Source organism: Coregonus clupeaformis, chromosome 36 (genome assembly GCF_020615455.1).
Source record: "Coregonus clupeaformis isolate EN_2021a chromosome 36, ASM2061545v1, whole genome shotgun sequence".
NCBI classification, from domain to species: domain Eukaryota; kingdom Metazoa; phylum Chordata; class Actinopteri; order Salmoniformes; family Salmonidae; genus Coregonus; species Coregonus clupeaformis.
In genome coordinates this window covers 4785132-4804378 of record NC_059227.1, presented here as the reverse complement: position 1 = coordinate 4804378, position 19247 = coordinate 4785132, and the positions used below count along the sequence as shown (strand labels likewise).

The 19247-nt window shown below is 42.9% G+C and overlaps 2 protein-coding genes across 3 annotated transcripts in view; one reads left to right on the top strand and one right to left on the bottom strand.

Annotated features, from left to right (window-relative positions):
- Positions 1–10552, top strand: part of LOC121552678 (regulator of G-protein signaling 6) — a 125017-nt gene extending 114465 nt beyond the window's left edge. The window contains exons 15-17 of the mRNA XM_041865688.2: positions 8906–8995; positions 9264–9323; positions 9576–10552. Coding sequence (XP_041721622.2) covers positions 8906–8995; positions 9264–9323; positions 9576–9626 — 201 coding nt within the window. The 3' untranslated portion in view covers positions 9627–10552. The remainder of the gene's footprint in view (positions 1–8905; positions 8996–9263; positions 9324–9575) is intronic.
- A 1650-nt stretch (positions 10553–12202) lies between these two features.
- dpf3 (D4, zinc and double PHD fingers, family 3) overlaps positions 12203–19247 on the bottom strand; it is a 58164-nt gene continuing 51119 nt past the window's right edge. For both annotated transcript variants that reach the window (XM_041864915.2, XM_041864916.2), the window contains 3 exons: positions 15302–15414; positions 15037–15118; positions 12203–14221 (listed from right to left, as the gene is read on the bottom strand). In XM_041864915.2, the coding sequence (XP_041720849.1) occupies positions 14154–14221; positions 15037–15118; positions 15302–15414 (263 nt within the window). In that variant the 3' untranslated portion in view covers positions 12203–14153. The remainder of the gene's footprint in view (positions 14222–15036; positions 15119–15301; positions 15415–19247) is intronic.

The following is a 19247-nucleotide window of genomic DNA, read 5'->3' as shown; positions in this document are numbered from 1 at the left end:
GCTACGAAGAGGCTCAGGTACGTTATATTACAGACAGACAGACAGCTACAAAGACGCACAGGTACGTTATATTACAGACAGACAGACAGCTACGAAGACGCACAGGTACGTTATATTACAGACAGACAGACAGCTACAAAGACGCACAGGTACGTTATATTACAGACAGACAGACAGCTACGAAGAGGCTCAGGTACGTTATATTACAGACAGACAGACAGCTACAAAGAGGCTCAGGTACGTTATCTTACAGACAGACAGACAGGTATGTTATATTACAGACAGACTAACAGGTACGTTATATTACAGACAGACAGACAGGTACGTTATATTACAGACAGACTAACAGGTACGTTATATTACAGACAGACAGACAGGTACATTATATTACAGACAGACAGACAGGTACGTTATATTACAGACAGACAGACAGGTACGTTATATTACAGACAGACAGACATGTACGTTATATTACAGACAGACAGACAGGTACGTTATATTACAGACAGACAGGTACGTTATATTACAGACAGACAGACAGGTACGTTATATTACAGACAGACAGACAGACAGGTACGTTATATTACAGACAGACAGACAGGTACGTTATATTACAGACAGACAGACAGGTACGTTATATTACAGACAGACTAACAGGTACGTTATATTACAGACAGACAGACAGGTACGTTATATTACAGACAGACAGACAGGTACGTTATATTACAGACAGACAGACAAGTACGTTATATTACAGACAGACAGACAGGTACGTTATATTACAGACAGACAGACATGTACGTTATATTACAGACAGACAGACAGACATGTACGTTATATTACAGACAGACAGACATGTACGTTATATTACAGACAGACAGACAGGTACGTTATATTACAGACAGACAGACAGGTACGTTATATTACATACAGACTAACAGGTACGTTATATTACAGACAGACAGACAGGTACGTTATATTACAGACAGACAGACAGGTACGTTATATTACAGACAGACAGACAGGTACGTTATATTACAGACAGACAGACAAGTACGTTATATTACAGACAGACAGACAGGTACGTTATATTACAGACAGACAGACATGTACGTTATATTACAGACAGACAGACATGTACGTTATATTACAGACAGACAGACAGGTATGTTATATTACAGACAGACAGGTACGTTATATTACAGACAGACAGACAGGTACGTTATATTACAGACAGACAGACAGGTACCTTATATTACAGACAGACAGACAGGTACGTTATATTACAGACAGACAGACAGGTACGTTATATTAGACAGACTAACAGGTACGTTATATTACAGACAGACAGGTACGTTATATTACAGACAGACAGACAGGTATGTTATATTACAGACAGACAGGTACATTATATTACAGACAGACAGACAGGTACGTTATATTACAGACAGACAGACAGGTACATTATATTACAGACAGACAGACAGGTACGTTATATTACAGACAGACAGACCGGTATGTTATATAATACAGACAGACAGGTACGTTATATTACAGACAAACAGACAGGTACGTTATATTACAGACAGACAGACAGGTACGTTTTATTACAGACAGACAGACAGGTACATTATATTACAGACAGACCGCATGCGTTATATTACAGACAGACAGGTACGTTATATTACAGACAGACAGACAGGTACGTTATATTACAGACATACAGACAGGTACGTTATATTACAGACAGACTAACAGGTACGTTATATTACAGACAGACAGGTACGTTATATTACAGACAGACTAACAGGTATGTTGTATTACAGACAGACAGACAGGTACGTTATATTACAGACAGACAGACAGGTACGTTATATTACAGACAGACAGGCACGTTATATTACAGACAGACAGACAGGTATGTTATATTACAGACAGACAGACAGGTACGTTATATTACAGACAGACAGACAGGTACGTTATATTACAGACAGACAGGTACGTTATATAACAGACATGCAATGGTACGTTATATTACAGACAGACAGACAGACAGGTACGTTATATTACAGACAGACAGACATGTACGTTATATTACAGACAGACAGACAGGTATGTTATATTACAGACAGACAGATACGAAGAGGCTCAGGTACGTTATATTACAGACAGACAGAAAGACAGCTACAAAGACGCACAGGTACGTTATATTACAGACAGACCGCTACGAAGAGGCTCAGGTACGTTATATTACAGACAGACAGCTACGAAGACGCACAGGTACGTTATATTACAGACAGACAGACAGCTACGAAGACGCACAGGTACGTTATATTACAGACAGACAGACAGCTACAAAGACGCACAGGTACGTTATATTACAGACAGACAGACAGCTACGAAGAGGCTCAGGTACGTTATATTACAGACAGACAGCTACGAAGACGCACAGGTACGTTATATTACAGACAGACAGACAGCTACGAAGAGGCTCAGGTACGTTATATTACAGACAGACAGACAGCTACAAAAGACGCACAGGTACGTTATATTACAGACAGACAGACAGCTACGAAGACGCACAGGTACGTTATATTACAGACAGACAGACCGCTACAAAGACGCTACAGGTACGTTATATTACAGACAGACAGACAGCTACGAAGAGGCTCAGGTATGTTATATTACAGACAGACAGACAGCTACGAAGAGGCTCAGGTACGTTATATTACAGACAGACAGACAGGTATGTTATATTACAGACAGACAGACAGATACGAAGAGGCTCAGGTACGTTATGTTACAGACAGACAGACAGCTACGAAGAGGCTCAGGTACGTTATATTACAGACAGACAGACAGCTACGAAGAGGCTCCAGGTACGTTATATTACAGACAGACAGACAGCTACAAAGACGCACAGGTACGTTATATTATAGACAGACAGACAGCTACGAAGAGGCTCAGGTACGTTATATTACAGACAGACAGACAGCTACGTAGAGGCTCAGGTACGTTATATTACAGACAGACAGCTACGAAGACGCACAGGTACGTTATATTACAGACAGACAGACAGCTACGAAGAGGCTCAGGTACGTTATATTACAGACAGACAGACAGCTACAAAGACGCACAGGTACGTTATATTACAGACAGACAGACAGCTACGAAGACGCACAGGTACGTTATATTACAGACAGACAGACAGCTACAAAGACGCACAGGTACGTTATATTACAGACAGACAGACAGCTACGAAGAGGCTCAGGTACGTTATATTACAGACAGACAGACAGCTACAAAGAGGCTCAGGTACGTTATCTTACAGACAGACAGACAGGTATGTTATATTACAGACAGACTAACAGGTACGTTTATATTACAGACAGACAGACAGGTACGTTATATTACAGACAGACTAACAGGTACGTTATATTACAGACAGACAGACAGGTACATTATATTACAGACAGACAGACAGGTACGTTATATTACAGACAGACAGACAGGTACGTTATATTACAGAAAGACAGACATGTACGTTATATTACAGACAGACAGACAGGTACGTTATATTACAGACAGACAGGTACGTTATATTACAGACAGACAGACAGGTACGTTATATTACAGACAGACAGACAGACAGGTACGTTATATTACAGACAGACAGACAGGTACGTTATATTACAGACAGACAGACAGGTACGTTATATTACAGACAGACTAACAGGTGCGTTATATTACAGACAGACAGACAGGTACGTTATATTACAGACAGACAGACAGGTACGTTATATTACAGACAGACAGACAAGTACGTTATATTACAGACAGACAGACAGGTACGTTATATTACAGACAGACAGACATGTACGTTATATTACAGACAGACAGACAGACATGTACGTTATATTACAGACAGACAGACATGTACGTTATATTACAGACAGACAGACAGGTACGTTATATTACAGACAGACAGACAGGTACGTTATATTACATACAGACTAACAGGTACGTTATATTACAGACAGACAGACAGGTACGTTATATTACAGACAGACAGACAGGTACGTTATATTACAGACAGACAGACAGGTACGTTATATTACAGACAGACAGACAAGTACGTTATATTACAGACAGACAGACAGGTACGTTATATTACAGACAGACAGACATGTACGTTATATTACAGACAGACAGACATGTACGTTATATTACAGACAGACAGACAGGTATGTTATATTACAGACAGACAGGTACGTTATATTACAGACAGACAGACAGGTACGTTATATTACAGACAGACAGACAGGTACCTTATATTACAGACAGACAGACAGGTACGTTATATTACAGACAGACAGACAGACAGGTACGTTATATTACAGACAGACAGACAGACAGGTATGTTATATTACAGACAGACAGGTACATTATATTACAGACAGACAGACAGGTACGTTATATTACAGACAGACAGACAGGTACATTATATTACAGACAGACAGACAGGTACGTTATATTACAGACAGACAGACCGGTATGTTATATAATACAGACAGACAGGTACGTTATATTACAGACAAACAGACAGGTACGTTATATTACAGACAGACAGACAGGTACGTTTTATTACAGACAGACAGACAGGTACATTATATTACAGACAGACCGGTACGTTATATTACAGACAGACAGGTACGTTATATTACAGACAGACAGACAGGTACGTTATATTACAGACATACAGACAGGTACGTTATATTACAGACAGACTAACAGGTACGTTATATTACAGACAGACAGGTACGTTATATTACAGACAGACTAACAGGTATGTTGTATTACAGACAGACAGACAGGTACGTTATATTACAGACAGACAGACAGGTACGTTATATTACAGACAGACAGGCACGTTATATTACAGACAGACAGACAGGTACGTTATATTACAGACAGACAGACAGGTACGTTATATTACAGACAGACAGACAGGTACGTTATATTACAGACAGACAGGTACGTTATATTACAGACAGACAGGTACGTTATATTACAGACAGACAGACAGACAGACAGACAGACAGACAGGTACGTTATATTACAGACAGACAGACATGTACGTTATATTACAGACAGACAGACAGGTACGTTATATTACAGACAGACAGACAGGTACGTTATATTACAGACAGACAGACAAGTACGTTATATTACAGACAGACAGACAGGTACGTTATATTACAGACAGACAGACATGTACGTTATATTACAGACAGACAGACAGACATGTACGTTATATTACAGACAGACAGACATGTACGTTATATTACAGACAGACAGACAGGTACGTTATATTACAGACAGACAGACAGGTACGTTATATTACATACAGACTAACAGGTACGTTATATTACAGACAGACAGACAGGTACGTTATATTACAGACAGACAGACAGGTACGTTATATTACAGACAGACAGACAGGTACGTTATATTACAGACAGACAGACAGGTACGTTATATTACAGACAGACAGACATGTACGTTATATTACAGACAGACAGACATGTACGTTATATTACAGACAGACAGACAGGTATGTTATATTACAGACAGACAGGTACGTTATATTACAGACAGACAGACAGGTACGTTATATTACAGACAGACAGACAGGTACCTTATATTACAGACAGACAGACAGGTACGTTATATTACAGACAGACAGACAGGTACGTTATATTAGACAGACTAACAGGTACGTTATATTACAGACAGACAGACAGACAGGTACGTTATATTACAGACAGACAGACAGGTATGTTATATTACAGACAGACAGGTACATTATATTACAGACAGACAGACAGGTACGTTATATTACAGACAGACAGACAGGTACATTATATTACAGACAGACAGACAGGTACGTTATATTACAGACAGACAGACCGGTATGTTATATAATACAGACAGACAGGTACGTTATATTACAGACAAACAGACAGGTACGTTATATTACAGACAGACAGACAGGTACGTTTTATTACAGACAGACAGACAGGTACATTATATTACAGACAGACCGGTACGTTATATTACAGACAGACAGGTATCGTTATATTACAGACAGACAGACAGGTACGTTATATTACAGACATACAGACAGGTACGTTATATTACAGACAGACTAACAGGTACGTTATATTACAGACAGACAGGTACGTTATATTACAGACAGACTAACAGGTATGTTGTATTACAGACAGACAGACAGGTACGTTATATTACAGACAGACAGACGGGTACGTTATATTACAGACAGACAGGCACGTTATATTACAGACAGACAGACAGGTACGTTATATTACAGACAGACAGACAGGTACGTTATATTACAGACAGACAGACAGGTACGTTATATTACAGACAGACAGGTACGTTATATTACAGACAGACAGGTACGTTATATTACAGACAGACAGACAGACAGACAGGTACGTTATATTACAGACAGACAGACATGTACGTTATATTACAGACAGACAGACAGGTACGTTATATTACAGACAGACAGACAGACAGGTACGTTATATTACAGACAGACAGACATGTACGTTATATTACAGACAGACTAACAGGTACGTTATATTACAGACAGACAGACAGGTATGTTATATTACAGACAAACAGACAGACAGGTACGTTATATTACAGACAGACAGACATGTACGTTATATTACAGACAGACTAACAGGTACGTTATATTACAGACAGACAGACAGGTACGTTATATTACAGACAGACAGACAGACAGGTACGTTATATTACAGACAGACAGACATGTACGTTATATTACAGACAGACTAACAGGTACGTTATATTACAGACAGACAGACAGGTATGTTATATTACAGACAGACAGACAGACAGGTACGTTATATTACAGACAGACAGACATGTACGTTATATTACAGACAGACTAACAGGTACGTTATATTACAGACAGACAGACAGGTACGTTATATTACAGACAGACAGACAGGTACGTTATATTACAGACAGACAGACAGGTACGTTATATTACAGACAGACAGACAGACAGGTACGTTATATTACAGACAGACAGACATGTACGTTATATTACAGACAGACAGACAGACAGGTACGTTATATTACAGACAGACAGACAGGTACGTTATATTACAGACAGACAGACAGGTACGTTATATTACAGACAGACAGACAGGTACGTTATATTACAGACAGACTAACAGGTACGTTATATTACAGACAGACAGACAAGTACGTTATATTACAGACAGACAGACAGGTACGTTATATTACAGACAGACAGACATGTACGTACAGACATGTACTAACAGCCCAAAAGCTGAAATACAGCATAAAGCTAAAACACACACATTAGGTCTCTCTCGATGTACAGCGCCTTCGGAAAGTATTCAGACCCCTTGACTTTTTCCACATTTTGTTACGTTACAGCCTTATTCTAAAATGTATTCAATTTTTTCCCCCTCATCTACACACAATATCCCATAATGACAAAGCAAAAACTGGTTTTTAGATTGTTTTGCAAATGTATTCAAAAGCAAAAACTGAAATATAACATTTACATAAGTATTCAGACCCTTTACTTGTTGAAGCAGCTTTGGCAGTGATTACAGTCTCGAGTCTTCTTGGGTATGACGCTACAAGCTCGGCACACCTGTATTTGGGGAGTTTCTCCCATTCTTCTCTGCATATCCTCTCAAGCTCTGTCCTGTTGGAAGGTTGAACCTTCACCCCAGTCTGAGGTACTGAGCGCTCTGGAGCAGGTTTTCATCAAGGATCTCTCTGTACTTTGCTCCGTTCCTGACTAGTCTCCCTGTCGCTGAAAAACATCTCCACAGCATGATGCTGCCAGCACCATGCTTCACCGTAGGGATGGTGCCAGGTTTCCTCCAGATGTGACGCTTGGCATTCAGGCCAAATAGTTCAATCTTGGTTTCATCAGACCAGAGAATCTTGTTTCTCATGGTCATGGTCTTTCTCTCTCTCTCTCCCTATATGTCCTCCCCCTTCTCTCTCTCTCTCTCCCGATTTGTCCTCCCCCTTCTCTCTCTCTCCCTATATGTCCTCCCCCTTCTCTCTCTCTCCCTATTTGTCCCCCCTTCTCTCTCTCCCTATTTGTCCTCCCCCTTCTCTCTCTCTCTCTCCCTATTTCCCCCCTTCTCTCTCTCCCTATTTGTCCCCCCCTTCTCTCTCTCTCTCCCTATTTGTCCCCCCCTTCTGTCTCTCCCTCCCTATTTCCCCCCATTCTCTCTCTCTCTCTCTCTCTCTCTCTCTCTCTCTCCAATTTGTCCCCCCCCTTCTCTCTCTCTCTCTCTCTCCCTATTTGTCCCCCCCTTCTCTCTCTCTCTCTCTCTCTCTCTCTCTCTCTCTCTCCCTATTTGTCCTCCCCCTTCTCTCTCTCTCTCTCCCGATTTGTCCTCCCCCTTCTCTCTCTCTCCCTATATGTCCTCCCCCCTTCTCTCTCTCTCCCTATATGTCCTCCCCCCTTCTCTCTCTCTCTCCCTATTTGTCCCCCCATTCTCTCTCTCCCTATTTGTCCTCCCCCTTCTCTCTCTCTCTCTCCCTATTTCCCCCCTTCTCTCTCTCCCTATTTGTCCTCCCCCTTCTCTCTCTCTCTCTCCCTATTTCCCCCCTTCTCTCTCTCCCTATTTGTCCCCCCCTTCTCTCTCTCTCTCCCTATTTGTCCCCCCTTCTGTCTCTCCCTCCCTATTTCCCCCCATTCTCTCTCTCTCTCTCTCTCTCTCTCCCTTTTTGTCCCCCCCCCTCTCTCTCTCCTTCCCCATTTGTCCTCCCCCTTCTCTCTCCTCTGTTACAGGACCACATCTATAAGCTGATGAAGAGTGACAGCTACACACGCTACCTCCGCTCCAACGCTTACCAAGATCTTCTGATGGCCAGGAAGAAGGTGTGTGTGTTTCTGTGTGTGTCTCCGTTTGCCTGGGGCAAACTGCAGTTTGACGCCAGTCCTCAGCATCCAACATAGTGAAGTGCTGCCCTCTGTTGGAGATTTCCAGGTTCTGCAGTCAGTAAACTACTGCATGGTCTGAATCAGTGATATCACTGACTTCTCTTCTCTGCTTTGTTTTCATTCTCTCTTTTTCTGCCTCCTCTCCTCTCCTCTCCTCTCCTCTCCTCTCCTCTCCTTTCTCTTCCCATAATGCTTTGTGCCCAAGCCTGAGACGGAGCAGCAGCAGGGAAGACGCACATCTCTGGAGAAGTTCACACGCAGTGTGGTCAGTGGCTCTACCTCCCTGTCCTTTTATTTTCTGTTCTCCCTCGTCTGTCTGTCTCTGTCTCTCTCTGTCTGTGTCTCTGTCTGTCTGTCTGTCTGTATGTCTTTATGTCTCTCTGTCTCTGTCTGTCTCTGTCTGTCTGTATCTGTCTCACCTACGTAGAGATTAATCCGACCACTACTTTGTTACAAAACTTTTCACCTTAAACCAACAAGGCAACCATCATATTAATTCCATACTATCGCTCTTCAGGGCAAGTCACTGACAGGCAAACGGCTGACGGGCCTGATGCAGTCGTCCTGACCAGGCCTGGGGCTGGAGTAAGACAGCCATGCCCACGGGAGCTGCTCCGCTGTCGGGAGAGGGGTGTTGAGGCTGAGAGGTCTAACTGGGGCCTGGACACAACGGCGCCCACATAACTGACTCCAGAACAGTTTTCTGAGCTTCAGCGGAGGACAGACAGCATGCAATAAGTCACTTAGATCTGACACTGGGACAGTGCTGTCTTTGGTTGCGTCCCAAGTGGCACCATGTTCTCTATATAGTGCACTACTTTTGGCAAGAGCCCATATGATTTGTGTAAGCATTGGCTGGAGTTTCCACTTTTGTTAAATCCATGCGAGAAAGTGTGCACTTTGGAAGAAGGGTGGAGAATGGCAACATCCCAGCCTGGGCCTTAGGCAAAAAATAGTGTACTACAAAGAGAACAGGGTACCATTTGGGATGCAAATATTGTGTTGTTTATCGACACATAACTCTGCCCGCTACTCTCTCTCTCTCTGGCTCTGTCTCTCTCTCTCTCTGGCTCTGTCTCTCTCTCTCTCCCTCTCTCTCTCTCTCTCTCCCTCTCTCTCTCTCTCTCTGTCTCTCTCTCTCTCTGGTTCCTTTAATAGATTCTATAACCAAATGGAATGTCAGACTTCTACTCTATCTCAGCTCATGTTACTACAGTATAATACCTTAGTATAACGATTACACTACTATTTTGTCAATTATATCAACATTAAAATGGTTAAAAGCTTGATTGCTTTGACTGATGTTATAATGGATTTATTTTCATCTGCCACTCTAGGGTAGGCCTGTATGGTAGTATATAGGATGGGGAATGGAACAAATGATCTGTTCTGCTCTTTCTATTGAGTTTTTCAGCATTGATTTGATATAGTTATGCAGACTTAAAAATAAAAATCCTTAAGAGTCGATTGATGCACCCTAATTAACATAATAAAAAAATCCCCATCAATATCCAAGTCTGTTTTGTTTTTTTTTGGGGGGGGATATGGGCTGCGTCTCAATCTATCGTATCCGCCGATGTCGGCCTTCCGCATCTGCGGTGGACAGTGGCAGAGCTACGGTGCTGTTTGTCAGACCAGGAGACAAGAAAAATGATCACGAAAAAAACGGTTTAGCCTACAAAATTAACGTAAGTCGTTTTTATGCCAACCCCCCCAAAAAAAAGGGGGTTAAAGCGATAGTTAGGGGAACATAACCTTCGGAACATTCTAAGACGTCATTCAAAATGGCACCCTATTAGATATATAGTGCCCTATGTGTCCTGGTCAAAAGTAGCGCACTAAGTAGGGGATAGGGGGCCATTTGGGACACACACAAAACATTCCATCCTCTGTCAGGGCACAAGGCATAAAATGAACTACCTTATATGGGTATGGTGACATACTGTCCCATTATGTATGGCTGGATATATACGGACAGCATCACAGTGACGGGACGACGGCATCATGACATGTGATTGGACATCGATCACGACAATAAAAAAGGAAATTCCTCAGTGACACAAATACAGCCGTTTACTTTGATCCACACTCTGGTAAGATTGTACGTGATTGTGCTGCCATCTACGTCTGCATTGTTTGGGGTTTGGGGTTTTAGGCTGGGTTTCTGTATAAGCACTTTGTGACATCTGCTGATGTAAAAAGGACTTTATATAGTGCTTGTGATATGAAGTACAGGTTTAGAAATATTGTGACACCCCATTTAGGTCCCAGGTGTATGGCATCGTGTTTTATTTAAAATATATAAAAAGTGTAGCCTGGTCTCACATCTGATTGTGCTCTTGCCAACTACAGGGCCATTAGGAGGTCAGAGGTCAACTACATCGCTCACTGTCAAGTCAAACGTTTGGCATGAAATGAGTGACAAGGAGTTGGCCTGAAAACACAAACAGACACTACATTTACATTTACATTTTAGTCATTTAGCAAACGCTCTTATCCAGAGCGACTTACAGGAGCACACTAGGCACTAAGGCTCAACATGCTCAGGAAGACTACTAGTCAGGGAAAGCAGGGGGGTCACACAGGGCCATTAGAGGTCAGAGGTCAGGCCTGAAGAACAAGAATGTAATTGTGAGTGAAAAAATGGAGTCACTGAATGACCCCACGCTCTTACTGATATATATCATATGGGTTACGAAGCCTTGGATGGTTTAACTACGTTGGATGACTTCCACTTTCCTTTTTATTATACCCAATGATAAAAAATAAATAAACTATGAACGTCTTCAAACAATGGAATATTGAGCTTAGTAGATATTCTTGGAACTAAACGGCACAGCAAACTGTCCCTTGTTTGTAATGATCACAGAGAAGGAATAGACGTATGAATGTGCAGAGAGAGAAGGGAATACTAATGTATTGTGTGTGGGTGAAAACCACAGGGCCTTCAAAATGGAGCCAGTAGATGCTGTGTCCTGTCTAGTTCTTACCTCGTCTTTCACTAAAGCCGAGAGGTTTTGCAGATATTTTACATTGTAGTCATTTAGCAGATGCTCTTATCCCAGATCACATTCAACTAAGGAAGGTAAAACAGAGCTCTGAGCAATATCACTAACCAGCTCAAACAAATGAATTAGTCAAGAGTATAACCAAGGACTAAATCTTTATTTCAACACAAAAACTAAGATACACACAAACTTTTAACAAAGCACCCAAAACCGACACAAAATAATATCCATATATAATTGATTGGTCTCCAATTTTAAAACGAAATTATATTGACACATATATTTCTCAGAGTGGGAAGTTGGCATGGTGCTATAAACAGGAAGATATGTTGTTGACAAGGAAACCATTCAAATGTTATTAACATCATGGATGTGTCCCAAATGGCTCCCTATTCCTTACATAGTGCACTACTTTTGACCGGGGCCCATATGTCTTTGGTCAAAAGTAGTGTACTATAATGAGAATAAGGTACAATTTGGAACGCACCCCATATACAGTATCTAGTCTACTTCATGATTGTCTGTGGAGAAACAATATCAAGCATAAAACAAAATAAGAAAATTGCTGTAAGACATTTCCAGTCATGACACTGTCATTCATTTTTGCATTAAATACTTTTTTTTTTCTTCTTTTTTTTTAAAAAACAAAATCGCTAAAACAATTTCAGGTCTTCTGCCACTGTTTCAGGATTGTGTTTCCGTTTTCTGGGTTCTTTAAATCTATCCGAAAATCTATATGACCTTGTTCAGTGCAATCTATTGACATCATGTTCACATAGAAGAACGTGAATCAATATATAACAATTTGGAGTTTTACATTAAAAGTTTTGAATGATATACAAAGTGGAAGGGAAGCCTATAAAACAAGTTGACATTTACTAATACATAAAATACAAATGTACAAAAAAACGGACGCATCACACATGGAAAATGTGAGGTATCCTACACACCGGCTGAACGATAGCTATGTACCATTCACTGACTGAAACGTGATGGCAGAGCTAGAGGTAAGTGTTTTCTGTGTGTTCGTCACCATGTAAGTGTGAATGGATTGTGTCTGTGAATATGTTTCTCTCTATGGTCTATGGATAGTGTCTCAACGTCCTACATCAATCTTCAAAATGTTATTAAACAACATGCAAACCCTCTCGTATGGTAACGTATAACAACGTGTGTGACATGATTTAGATAGCAGACTCTGAAGTGGAGCCACCATACACTGCACTGCTTTCTCTTACAAACAAAGCATCCATCCACAGTAACAACAACCAGAAATAAGATCGGTTTTAAATTAATAACTGTTTAGATCGTTGTCATGAGGTACATTTAGTATCCTAGTAACCACAAACTGGGATTAAAAAACCGTGCTAAGATCCAACTAAAATATAAAATAATGGCTGCAACGACCCCTAAGGGGGATAGCATTACACCTACATAAAATTATGTTAGACAAGTCCTGTGAGTCACGCAATTCAAATATTTAATATGTCTTGGTGCAATATGAAAGAACTTCACAGTGAAATCTAAACAAGGACGGGACTGGAAACAAATTTAAACCCAAGTTTGTCAAACGGACACAAACTCTCCTTGTCAGGTACATAAGTATTTTTGACCTCAGCTAGGACAAACCTCTCTAGCTAGCTAGCTAACAGTCAGAAGAGACTAAAATGGTACAACAGCGGTGTCAAACACTGTGGAGCAAGATTACTATTTAAACTAATTACTATTCTTTGTGGGGGGGGTTTTATAACCCACAGTATGACATTTTGGTTCAAAGTGGTCCTGACCTGTGTCGCTTAATTATGACGTCACATGATAACAGGTAAATCATTGGTGGAATGTATTGCCTGTTAACGATCCTATCCTGATTTGGGTTCTGTCTGTGGTTGGCTGTGGAGTTGTGAGGTAGAGAACTGATTGCAGATAATAAAATGTTTGGCAGATAAGGATTGCATGTTGTAGAAGTGTTGCGTTTCCATTTCAGAGGTAGAGGATAGTACTTTCTCCTCACATAAGAAACTGAACGAGGTGAGACTGAATATTACGCCCTGAGCCTGTAAATCCATTATGAGGCAGTGTGTGTGATGCTATGGCTCTTCATATGCTGAGGCCTTGTCCTTCAACAGATCCAAACACAGGTGACAGCTCCAGCTCCCTACAGAGAGAGAGCGAGAGAGAGATGTGGAGAGGATGGGGAAAAGAGAGAGAGAGAGAGAGAGATGTGGAGAGGAGGGGGGGAAAGAGAGAGAGAGAGAGAGAGAGAGATGTGGAGAGGATGGGGAAAAGAGAGAGAGATAGATGTGGAGAGGAGGGGGAAAGAGAGAGCGAGAGAGATGTGGAGAGGAGGGGGAAAGAGAGCGAGAGAGAGATGTGGAGAGGATGGGGAAAGAGAGAGCGAGAGAGATGTGGAGAGGAGGGGGAAAGAGAGAGCGAGAGAGATGTGGAGAGGAGGGGGAAAGAGAGAGCGAGAGAGATGTGGAGAGGAGGGGGAAAGAGAGCGAGAGAGATGTGGAGAGGAGGGGGGGAAGAGAGAGAGATGTGGAGAGGAGGGGGGAGAGAGAGAGATGTGAGGAAAGAGAGAGAGATGTGGAGAGGAGGGGGGAAAGAGAGAGAGATGTGGAGAGGAGGGGGGAAAGAGAGAGAGAGAGAGAGAGAGAGGAGGGGGAAAAGAGGTGAGTCAAAACACTTGATCTTCTTGTTGTGGACTGTCAGTGCCACTTTCTGTTCTTGTGTTTGTTCTAACTGGTGTGCTATCTGTCTATTGTGTGAAGTTTTAAAACCATTGTTCTGGAAATCTCTGTTTCACAAGCCACACTCAAAGTCTCACGGTGAGAATGTACCTCAGGCCAAGAGAGACTCTGTGTGTTTTAACACTGAGCTGCTATGTGTGGTCTGTAGTACGTCCTTACCCTCAGGAAGCTCGTATCTCACAGTCTTTCTAACGTACACTACACCATTCAGTGGCCTTACCTTCAGGAGGTTTTGTCATGGGGGGCTTCAGACAGTACATGTGGTATCCTCTGTCACAGTCGTCACAGAACAAGAGCTGGTCCTACAGAGACAGGGGACAACCAGACAATGTTAACTTACTTCTCAAGACAATGGTAGCCCACTGAGCTAAAGGCTAGGTAGTTGTGGGAGCTAACTAGAGTCTTCAGTCTAAAGGAATCTTCTGGGCCCAGAGGAGAGTCTCAGAGTAGGCACAGGTCTTGGAACGGTTATCCATCACACTTACGTCGTTCTCGGAGGTGCCACAGAGGCTGCAGGACTTGCACTCGATGCACTGCCACTGGTAGGTCTTCACCGCCGTCATCATATTGTCTGTGAACTGCAGACAGGTTGGGTGGCCTGGGGAGGGAAGGAGGGGAGAGGGGAGAAAGAGATAGATGCCTCGTTTACATCGCAACTCAATACAGAAAAACACAACCGCTCTGATCGCTTTATAAACTGCAATAACGGTGAATAAGTTCTACTATATGTTACATGAATAAAGCAAAAAGAGATATCTGTCTGTCTCCTCAGAGATAGGTAGGTCATTCATAAGGTCATGACAAGTTGTGGCTAAAATCACACTACAGTAAATAACAGGCTTGTGACTGTCCTACTTTACTATAACGGTGCTGTCAGAATAAGAAACGTTACCCATTCAAAAAAGCACAAGTGAGCTCTCATCAGAGTGTCAATGGGATATCGATGAGCCATAAACGAAACATAAGCACTCATCTCTATGAAACCAAACAGTCGTGTCACGGCACTGGGCACGCACGCAGCCATCTCTCTCTCTCTCTCTCTCTCTCTCTCTCTCTCTCTCTCTCTCTCTCTCTCTCTCTCTCTCTCTCTCTCTCTCTCTCTCTCTCTCTCTCTCTCTCTCTCTCTCTCTCTCTCTCTCTCTCTCTCTCTCTCTCTCTCTCTCTCTCTCTCTCTCTCTCTCTCTCTCTCTCTCTCTCTCTCTCTCTCTCTCTCTCTCTCTCTCTCTCTCTCTCTCTCTCTCTCTCTCTCTCTCTCTCTCTCTCTCTCTCTCTCTCTCTCTCTCTCTCTCTCTCTCTCTCTCTCTCTCTCTCTCTCTCTCTCTCTCTCTCTCTCTCTCTCTCTCTCTCTCTCTCTCTCTCTCTCTCTCTCTCTCTCTCTCTCTCTCTCTCTCTCTCTCTCTCTCTCTCTCTCCTCTCTCTCTCTCTCTCTCTCCTCTCTCTCTCTCTCTTGTTTACATTGCCAAAGCAAGTGAAATAAATAATAAACATACATGAGAAGAAACACAATATCAGCTATGTAAAGTACAGTGTTTATAACAATGTGCCAATAGGGGAAGGTAAGTAAACAGATAAATATGGGTTGTATTTACAATGCTGTTTGTGCTCCACTGGTTGCCCAGTTTTAATGGTAACGGGTCACAAATCTTGCTGCTTTGATTGCACTTTGCGTGCGGTATTTCGCCTAACAGATATGGGAGTTTATTAATGTTCGATTTGTTTTCGAATTCTCTGTGGGTCTGTGTAATCTGAGGGAAATATGGGTCTCTACTATGGTTATACCTTTAGCAGGAGGTTAGGAAGTGCAGCTCAGTTTCTACCTCATTTTATGAGCAGTGGCCTGTCTTCTCTTGAGAGCCAGGTCTGCCTGTGGCGGACTCTATCAATCGCAATTCAGGGTCAGTCACAGTGGTCAGGTATTCTGCTACTGTGTACACTCTGTTTAGGGCCAGATAACATTCTAGTTTGCTGTGTTTTTTTGGTTGATTCTATCCAGTGTTTCAAATAGTTATCTTTTTGTTTTCTCATGATTTGGTTGGGTCTAATTGTGTTGCTGTCCTGAGGCTCTGTGGGGTCTGTGAACAGAGCCCCAGAACCAGCTGGCTGAGGGGATTCTTTGCTAGGTTCATATCTCTGTAGGTGAGGGCTTTGTGGGGGAAAGTGTGGGCATCGCTTCCTTTTAGGGGGTTGTAGAACTGAACAGCTCTTTTCTGGATTTTGATAACTAGCGGGTATAGTCCTAATTCTGCTCCGCGTGCATTATTTTGGGTTTTGCATTGTACATGAAGGATATTTTTGAAGAATTCTGGGCTACATCATGGCAGTCAGTCTCTGTCCTAGCTAGGTCATGGCAGTCAGTCTCTGTCCTGGCTAGGTCATGACAGGCTCTGTCCTGGCTAGGTCATGGCAGTCAGTCTCTGTCCTGGCTAGGTCATGACAGGCTCTGTCCTGGCTAGATCATGACAGTCAGTCTCTGTCCTGGCTAGGTCATGACAGGCTCTGTCCTGGCTAGGTCATGGCAGTCAGTCTCTGTCCTAGGTAGGTCATGACAGGCTCTGTCCTGGCTAGGTCATGACAGTCAGTCTCTGTCCTGGCTAGTTCATGACAGGCTCTGTCCTGGCTAGGTCATGACAGTCAGTCTCTGTCCTAGCTAGGTCATGACAGGCTCTGTCCTGGCTAGGTCATGACAGTCAGTCTCTGTCCTGGCTAGGTCATGACAGTAAGTCTCTGTCCTGGCTAGGTCATGACAGTCAGTCTCTGTCCTGGCTAGGTCATGGCAGTCAGTCTCTGTCCTAGCTAGGTCATGACAGGCTCTGTCCTGGCTAGGTCATGACAGTCAGTCTCTGTCCTGGCTAGGTCATGACAGTCAGTCTCTGTCCTGGCTAGGTCATGACAGTCAATCTCTGTCCTGGCTAGTTCATGACAGTCAGTCTCTGTCCTGGCTAGGTCATGACAGTCAGTCTCTGTCCTGGCTAGGTCATGGCAGTCAGTCTCTGTCCTAGCTAGGTCATGACAGGCTCTGTCCTGGCTAGGTCATGACAGGCTCTGTCCTGGCTAGGTCATGACAGTCAGTCTCTGTCCTGGCTAGGTCATGACAGGCTCTGTCCTGGCTAGGTCATGACAGGCTCTGTCCTGGCTAAGTCATGACAGTCAGTCTCTGTCCTGGCTAGGTCATGACAGTCAGTCTCTGTCCTGGCTAGGTCATGGCAGTCAGTCTCTGTCCTGGCTAGGTCATGACAGGCTCTGTCCTGGCTAGGTCATGACAGGCTCTGTCCTAGCTAGGTCATGACAGGCTCTGTCCTGGCTCGGTCATAACAGGCTCTGTCCTGGCTCGGTCATGACAGGCTCTGTCCTAGCTAGGTCATGACAGGCTCTGTCCTGGCTAGGTCATGACAGGCTCTGTCCTGGCTAGGTCATGACAGTCAGTCTCTGTCCTGGCTAGGTCATGGCAGTCAGTCTCTGTCCTGGCTAGGTCATGGCAGTCAGTCTCTGTCCTAGCTAGGTCATGACAGGCTCTGTCCTGGCTAGGTCATGACAGTCAGTCTCTGTCCTGGCTAGGTCATGACAGTCAGTCTGTCCTGGCTAGGTCATGACAGTCAGTCTCTGTCCTGGCTAGGTCATGGAGATAATTGTAGCCTGTGTGGAAAGAGAACAAGGAATAGAACAAGATGATGCATTAACGTAAGGGGATTGATTTGAATGGGAAATGACTGGGTCGTTGACAGTTTGATGTGTAATCGATCAATTCAAGGTAAGTTGCTAGAAACATTTTCTACCCCATCTTGGACCCAAGAGCCAGAGTGAATGTGTGATTGTCTAGGTATTTGGATAGGTAATGTCTTCCATCCTACGGTGGTGGAACGATGACTGGCCACATTTATCCAATCATCTTCTTTCCACGTGTACACCAGCCGGTTTCAATGGTCTCTGCAGAGAGGGGAGGGACAAGAAGATGCCGACTGGCTCTTACCTCTCGGCTAACTGTCCTCTCTGACCAATGGAGCGACTCAGGGTCCAGGCACCCCCCTCTTCCACACCCTTACAGTCCAGAGGTAACAGCAGCATGACCAAGAGGTATAGGACCAGTTTATATTTGTGTTTAATTCCGATACGGTCAATTCTTGAACTATTTAGGCTTTATTAAATTATTAAATCCATGTTATACAGAACAACACTGCCTTTTCTCCTTCAGAGGAAAAACAAGACAGCTCCAAGAAAGCTCCAAGAAAAAGCTATCTCAAACAGCAACAGATACCTTCATGTCCATCCTTGCTCTCAAGAGTTTATGTTTTGTAGAAAAAGAACATTCCCTAATTTATTCAAAGTGCTTTCTACAAAAAGTCCCAAAAACATAAAAAGAAGCTGCAGTTTTTCTGCAAAGTATTTTTTGCATTTCAAGAAAATAGTTCTGTCTCAGCTCAGCTTCATCGTCGG